General features: G+C 36.6%; 1 protein-coding gene across 1 annotated transcript; it reads right to left on the bottom strand.

Annotated features, from left to right (window-relative positions):
• Positions 1-498: 498 nt before the first annotated feature.
• btf3l4 (basic transcription factor 3-like 4) lies at positions 499-6,587 on the bottom strand. Its single transcript, XM_084723008.1, has 6 exons — positions 6,492-6,587; positions 5,940-6,001; positions 3,917-4,030; positions 3,486-3,687; positions 1,168-1,227; positions 499-856 (listed from the first exon to the last, which is right to left on the bottom strand). Exons 2-6 carry the CDS (start codon positions 5,991-5,993, stop codon positions 810-812), a joined length of 477 nt encoding a protein of 158 aa, XP_084579134.1. The 5' UTR covers positions 5,994-6,001; positions 6,492-6,587; the 3' UTR covers positions 499-809.
• Between the last annotated feature and the right edge of the window lie 1,277 nt (positions 6,588-7,864).

Below are 7,864 nucleotides of genomic sequence, written 5' to 3'. Positions count from 1 at the left end.
GAGAAGTTGAGGCAATTTTGTAATGATTAAACACAAATACACAACAACACATTTGATTTCCTTCCCCTTTTTTCTCAATTTGAAGGGTCAGTTCTTCATTTGACACAAAGAACTAATTAGTTCTAGTACTGGCGCAAATTTATCAAATTTTAAGAATTCAACTAATTTTGAATTGAAAACAAGCAACCAAGACTTATCTTAAAGTGAATCTGAAACTGAGCAAGTTTCTATCATGTTTTCTCTGAACTATAAAAAGTTTTAACTCTCACATAATGCATGCTGGGATGTCTGCTAATATGCTGATCATGTATCTTTAAAAACAAAGAGTTGATTGAACTCTGTGCAGTACATTCATTTAACTCATCGTTTCAAGTCAAAAGACTTCAAGTTAGGAGAACTCATGTTTAATAAGTTCTGATGTGTTCTAAAGATAAATACTAGTAAAGATGAGTTGATTTTTTCTTTCTTCACAATCTTGTCAATGACCACAGCACCATCTAAAAAATGTTAATCACCTTTATTTTGTTTCATAAACAAAAAGTCTTAAGACTTGCTTTAATGACCACTGTAGTCCTGACCTCGACTGACAATGTGGTGAGGGGATTTAACCATTTACCAGAAGGGAGTATTTTCTTTCTTTTGTTTATAAGTGCACAAGCCAGTCAGACTCGGACGTCCGTGGGCCACTGTAAAATAGAAAAGTCTCTGGTTTGAGGGGATAGTGTCTGATATGTCTGGATGACTTAAAAACACAGAAGGATTCTCGCTTCATTGCAGTCCAGTCCGAGTGCACATGAACTTCATGTGTGTCAGTTCGCCTCGTTCTTTGATGCTTCATCGAAGTTCTCCACCAGATCTGCACGACAACACATTGTGAATTATTACATTGAAAAGGAAAGTACTGTATATATTTACTCTATTACTCTCCATAATATCAAATGCGGATGAATTTATTCTTTTCAAGGACTGAAGCAGACAAAATAGCACTTTTAATGTGTGGATCTTCTTTATCTAAACAGTAGACTTAAAAAAAACTTTTTCAAATATGATCAAATCCAGGGTTAGCATAATGAAAATTAGTGCATGAACACACACACACACACACACACACACACACACACACATACAACTGTAACATTTATAAATGTAATATCTAACTGTCCATACCTGGAACATCATCATCCTCTTCCTCAATGTCCTCTGCCTTTGGAGCCTTACTGTCGAGAGCTAAGATGAAATGTACAAATAAAGAACATATTATGGCTTTGGCGGTTAAATGATTGTAAACATACGTATATTTTCTGCTAGGAGAATTCTAGTGATGTCTATATTTTTCTTATCGTTCACAAATCCCATGAAAAGAGCAGCAAAAGCAAAACAAAAATGTAGTCATCCTGCCGACAAATATTTTGGTATTCCTCTGTGCCACAGAGCTCCACTGTTGTTCAAAAACGATTAAAAACACATTAGAGAGACACACATTCACACTGGGTGACATGTTGCTTCATTAGCATGAACATGGGCATCGTAGTTTATTTTGAGTCCATCCACAGCTGAAAATAGTCCTCAACAAGTGCACTATGTATTCACTGAACAGATACTAACAGGTGGGTCACATGACATTGAAGTTAGTGGAAAACAACTATGATTTAATCCAGGGGTCTGCAACCCGAGGCTCCAGAGCAGCATGTGGCTCTTAAACTCCTCTCCAGTGGCTTCCTGTGACTTTGGCAAAAAATGACATGGAAATGAATAATATTAGATTTTTAAAATATTTTTCATGTTTCATTGTTGTAGGTCTATGGGAAAGTCGACACAGCTCAAAATTTTAAGCCAACATACTGCAATAGATTTTTGAGTTTTGAGCCCCAGTCAAATTATCAAGTTTTGAAGAAGTTTTACCAACTGCTGATCTTTTGTTGAGATAATTCACTTTTCTTCTTTAGATTAACATAAAACTTTGAGTTTTACAAACCCCAAAATGTTGTATTTAAAAAATCATAGCGTAAACCATTTAATCTTAAGGCAGCAAAATACTAACAATCAGGTTCACAGTTAACTGTGACCAAAGTTTGAAAAACAATATTTTAGAGTTTCTAACTTTAACTTTTACTATAAGTTTATCCAAAGAATATTAGTGAATTATCTCAACTAAAGGTCAGCAGAAAGTTTGTAAAAGTTTGAGTTGGGCACAAAACGCAAAAATCTATTGCAGTATGTTGTAAACCAAATTTCAAAAAAGTGTTAATATTTCATCAACTAAAATATGCATCAAAGACTGTGGCTATGGCTCAGTGTCTTTTCCTCTAAATTGTGACTGTGGCTCGTCTTCTTGAGTTTCTATAAGCTATGGCTGCCAAAAAAAAAAAGTCTTCAGGGAAAAGAGAGAATTCAATAGCTGGGACTGGTGTTGGAAATAAGCTTTGGCTATAAATATATCTACAGTACATCAGACAGTGCTTATGCAACTGTTAATGTTTTCTGTACTTATATATTAATATATACGTTATGATAAAGATGTAAAACAAAAGAAGAAGCACTAAAATAAAAAAAGTGTTGTGCAATGATTTTCAAATATTTATATAAAAAAGTAATTATTTTATATTAGCAACCAAAGCAGGTCTGCCAAAAGACCAATTCAGTATATTTTTGTAATTTTCACTAATAAGTCAGCACCAAGGCACAGAACATAATATTGGTTTTCTGTCACTCAGACAGTGATTTATTGATGGTCCCCAAGTGAAACGTCTGTGGTTAAAAACAAGGGCTTTAAGGTGAGATAACTGTCCTCTTACTGCCAACGCTTGGCGAAAGTGAGTAAGATGATGCTGCAGGATCCAGAGTGAATGTCTGTCAAATATCCAACTCAAAACTAATGTCAGCGAAGTGAATTTCTGTTTCCTAAAATGACCTGTCAAGTACCCCGCTCAAATATTAGACTATTGAGGTTCAATGTCGTGTCCTATTTACTTCTGTAACTTGAGCTGCCCAAGCTTTTGTTACAAACACCCATTTATTTACCTCACAAATAACAGCAGTTCATTGACTACCTTAGGCCTGTGACTGAGAGCCACAGGGGGCGTCTGAAGGCACTGAGAGATGAACTGCTACATCGCTGGTTTGGGTATTTTAATGGGCTTTGTTGGCAATAAGAAATATATAGAATACCAACAGCTCTAGCTTTAATTTAAATACTGGTCCTAAAGAAGCATTATAATGCTCCTGTGACATGACCAGTACCGTATGATGTAAATTTAAAGGAAATGATAATGCTGCATGCAAAAATTATACTTGAGTAGTCAAATCCATATTTTACACCAGTAACATTTCACCTTTTAAAACCACCAACATGCAAATCAGCCTGGTGCAGCGAGACTCATCACACAACTACTACATGCTCTGTACTGGTAAGACAGAGCTCCTCGCCCTCCCCTTCCACAGTGATTCTGAAATGTCATTGGTCCAAGAGGTCCAGGCACACCCACCTTGCCGAGGGAACTGTTCTGCCAGTTTGCGCAGGCTGCTGAGGCTGTCCGCTCCCAGCTGACTGAGGATGCCGGGGAGCATCTCTGTCAGCTGCTTGGTCTCAGCGTGGCCCGTGATGGCGAAGGTGTTGGCGGACAGAGAGGCCTGAACTTTGGGGTTGTTGAAATGGATCACAGTCCCGTCATCCTTGATCATGTTCACCTGAGAACAGAAGAACGCTCATGGCTAAATGTGCTTCAGTGAGGAGTTTTAAGACTCCTACTCCTGCTACTGCTGAGTAAATGTATGCATATTACTTTACACAATCACATAAATGTGGAAAAATCTGGAAGCAGTCTGGTCTATACATTCATTCTCACATCTGAACAGATTAACAATCACATCAATGTAAAGGAAGGTTTCCTTGTACAGAAGATCCACATGAATTTACCTCCTCAATTCCAGCAATATTGTTGACCGCCAGTTTCTTTAATGAACTCTGGAGCTTTTTGTCATCAGCTGTTGCAGTTCTGTGCACAACCTTCTTCTTCCTGCGCGCAGATCCCTAAAAACCAAAGTAGACGTAAAACCCCTAAACGACAGTGACTTAAAGCTACGACTTACAAGAATGACATCATCAGGAGAAAAAGAAAAGTCGGCAACAGCCTTTGTTGTAAAATATTGCTGCATTACAGTGTTTCATACAACATTCTTTAATCAGTACTCATATGAATTAAATGTGTTTCTATCAAAAATCTGTTTAAATTTAGTGCTGCTGTCTATATATCGAGGTTCATATGGATATTAAAAACTGAGACTCAAAAGACATATCTGCCAATTTTACATAAATTTGTAAAAGAAAAACTAAAAACACCATGTTAAGAAAGATTCCTTAAATCCCTTAAAGGGAACCTACATTGCTTTTCCTTGTTTTCTATTCCATATATAATGTTACAGTGTGGGATGTTCAGGTGAATGCTGTTGTGTATCGTACTGAGTTTTTCAGATACAGATTTCAACAGTTCAACGGGAAAAGTCAATGCTGTGCACCACTGTAGTAAGGAAAAAAAGATATGCACATTTTTATGTATGGAGTAAAATGAATTGTAGTGATGTGTTACATGTACTGAAACAGAAAATTTACCTTCGAGCTTTCATGTAAAGTCATACACAGTGAAAAGAAAATCTGCAGCAAAATGACCTCCATGTGACTCCTAGTTCATAACTATCAGCTGGCAGCTTATTTGCCAATTTAGCACTAATCACAAACAATCCAGGTCAGAAATATTTACAGAATACACATGTATGTGTGACAGATTTTCATAGTTTGATCCTTTTGCATGTGATGGCTGAAACAATGTTAAAATGTTGAGAAGTTGGGAAGAGGTTTAGAATTACTGAGAATCAACTCATCAGTTTTAATCAATGAGCCATGTGGAAGTGCTTGTTGTGCAAATTATAGACAATTGTATTTACTGTTTTACACATGTGCCAACCAACACGTGCAGTTTGCTTGAAGGAATGAGAAATTCAAATCTGTTGTGAAAAAAAACAAAACAAAAAGTAATTGTTCAGAGAGTGTCACTGTGCGCATGATGTAAACTATTACGTGGGGCATCCATGTAAGTTTGACCAGAATCGGATCATCTAAAAGTGACCGTCCGATTCTGCTCACTGGCCAATCGGCGCATCTCTACTCTGAAAAGCATGTGGGAGACTGACTGCAAGAAACTGGACAGGATTCATGTCTACGCCATTACCGTTCGTACTGTAATTTAACAGCCCAAGTTACTGACCTTGTGATAACAGTTTTACGGCACTGCATGGCACAAGGAAAAAAAAAATCCATCACAGCAGATACCTGCAGTGGCTGGAAAAGACATCCACATAGTTTCTGTCGATGCTGCATTGCGAGGGGAGATAGTCACTGTGATGTGGATGAGGATCCGAGTCCAAAAAACAGGGACAACAGGAGGTGCAGCTGGGAGCTGCATGCACAGTTATGCCTAAGGGGTGTTTCCTATGTTTACATTCTTTATTTGCATTTTTTTTCTCTTTGTGCTAGCAGCACTGCAAAACAGTTTTGCTTTTCTATTTTCTGTATTGCAATGACATGGTAAACACGCAGTTTTAAGAAATTAAATTCTGATCTGAGAAATGTGTTAAAGTGACTGATAAAAACTGGAAGTGTCAGCGATCTGATTAATTAATTGGTTTCAGCTCAGTTATTTATTACTTTATTTAAGTTAGTTGATTGCAAGGCTCAAATAGCCAATAACTTATTATTATTATTATTATTATTTTAATATATTTGGATTTCAGCTCTGGTCATATGAAGGGAACACATTGCTCTCTCATTTACTCACTCACACACCTATAAATAGGTCATTATTTAATTTGGTTTGAATGCACCACATCACCTTACATGACACCACCATAATCAAAACAACAGACCACGCTGGGTGTCAACTTACCTTTCCTCCTATCCGGACCTGGGCTTGAAGTTTTGCCAATTTTTCTTGATTCATGTTCTCACCTACAACACGAGGAAAAAATACAGATAATGTTGGAAACAAATTGATGTTTTGTGTAACTAGCTAAACAGCTAGCATGCTGCTGTTTTCCATGTTGATTCTGAGCTGCAACATTAGCTGGAACAACATGAGCTCAAGGGTCCAGCTTCCGAACACCTGCCTGATTAAAAAGAGCTGATTTTATCTACAAGTCGACCCGATTAAAAGACATTAAACAGACAGTAAAATTAGACCAGCTGATGCAATAATAACTCAGACTGGCTCCAACTTGTCAGCAGCAGACAGTCTGCTGTGTGTGTATGTCTGTGTGTGTGTGTGTGTGTGTCTGGTTAGCAGCTGCAGATGAAAACACAACACAGGCCGTTCAGACTGAACACACACACCGTGTCACTGCTCCGACAGCTCTGCCGCCAACACACACCAACACACACCAACACACACACTCCACACACACCGCACACTAGACACAAATCAACATTTATCATCACAAACCTGCCCAAATATCCACAGAGACATGCGGTACTGAAAGATGGAGGTTATCAGGAAGAGATTACGTCACATACCATACGGATTTTTCTTCTTCTTCGTTTCCGACCAGCGGGAGGGATTTTGGCGTCGTGCTGCCACCTCGAGGACATTTTGTAAATTACACTAACAAACGGGGCTCCGCTACAAGGTGACAGTGCACCCAAGAGCTGTAAGATAGTTTGCATCTTCCCAAAGAATGATTTAAAAGCACATTTCCGCCAGTCCAGTGGTAAGTCATAATTATGAGATACAAATCGAAATTATGACATAAAAAGTCATAATTATGAGATTAAGAGTTAAAGTTAAAATGATGAGATAAAAAGTCAAATTTAGGCACTGAGATAAAATGGCATAATCATGAAATAAAAAATAATAATTAATGAGGTAAAAATTCCTAACTATGAGATAAAAAGTCGAAATTAGGCTGGGGAATAAAAAGTCATAATTATATCATAATAATTCTGTCTTTTAGCTCATAATTATGACTTACCATGAGGATATCCTTCTTCTTTCACTAGATTAAAGTTTTAATTTTGAAAAGATTTTATGTCAAAAAAGGTTCAAATATATGTCTCAAACCACACCTCTAGCATTTTATTATTATTATTATTTATTTTTATCCCTCTTAATAAAAATCCCTCTTAATTATAATCAATAAAGTAGTATTTTGTTTTATATTTAAAATAACTATTGTAAATTGATTAATAAAATAATGCATTTTGAAACTTAAAAAATGTCTTATGTATATAGCAAGTTATCTTTTTTTGTTTAACATTTTATTTTAGTTTAGTGTGTTCTATCTATCTATCTATCTATCTATCTATCTATCTATCTATCTATCTATCTATCTATCTATCTACTGTAATATTCACAGTCCACTCTAATTGACAGACAGTTGTCAAAGATGTGTCAGCAGTGTGTCACCTAAGAGTTATTGTAATTCCAGTAAATCTCCTGAGCAGCAGGAGCAGCAGGAGCAGCAGGAGCAGCAGGAGTTGTGATTAGCAGTTCTACCAACACATAACAGCTGTGTTTTTTAACTTTGGTTCATGACACATGTTTATGTGGATCCAAATTTAATTAATCAACTCATATTACCTTTTTAAAATGTGCCATGATAGATCAATTATAATTAATATAATTGACTGCAATTGGATAATTATACATGATTACAATTTAACAGTGAAAAAGTCTTTAATTATCCTTATGCCACACTTCAGACTCCATGGGAACAAAGACAGAGAGACCTTCTCCTCAAAAGATTACCCTGACTGTCATCAGTTATAACATTTTTTAAAAAGTATTCCATTTGCACTGTAATGTTTTTGATCTGTTGT

Source organism: Lutjanus erythropterus, chromosome 7, assembly GCF_056507025.1.
Source record: "Lutjanus erythropterus isolate fLutEry1 chromosome 7, fLutEry1.hap2, whole genome shotgun sequence".
In the NCBI taxonomy this organism is placed as follows: Eukaryota; Metazoa; Chordata; class Actinopteri; order Lutjaniformes; family Lutjanidae; genus Lutjanus; species Lutjanus erythropterus.
Note: the sequence above shows the minus strand (reverse complement) of the source record. Positions and strands in the feature narration are given on the sequence as shown.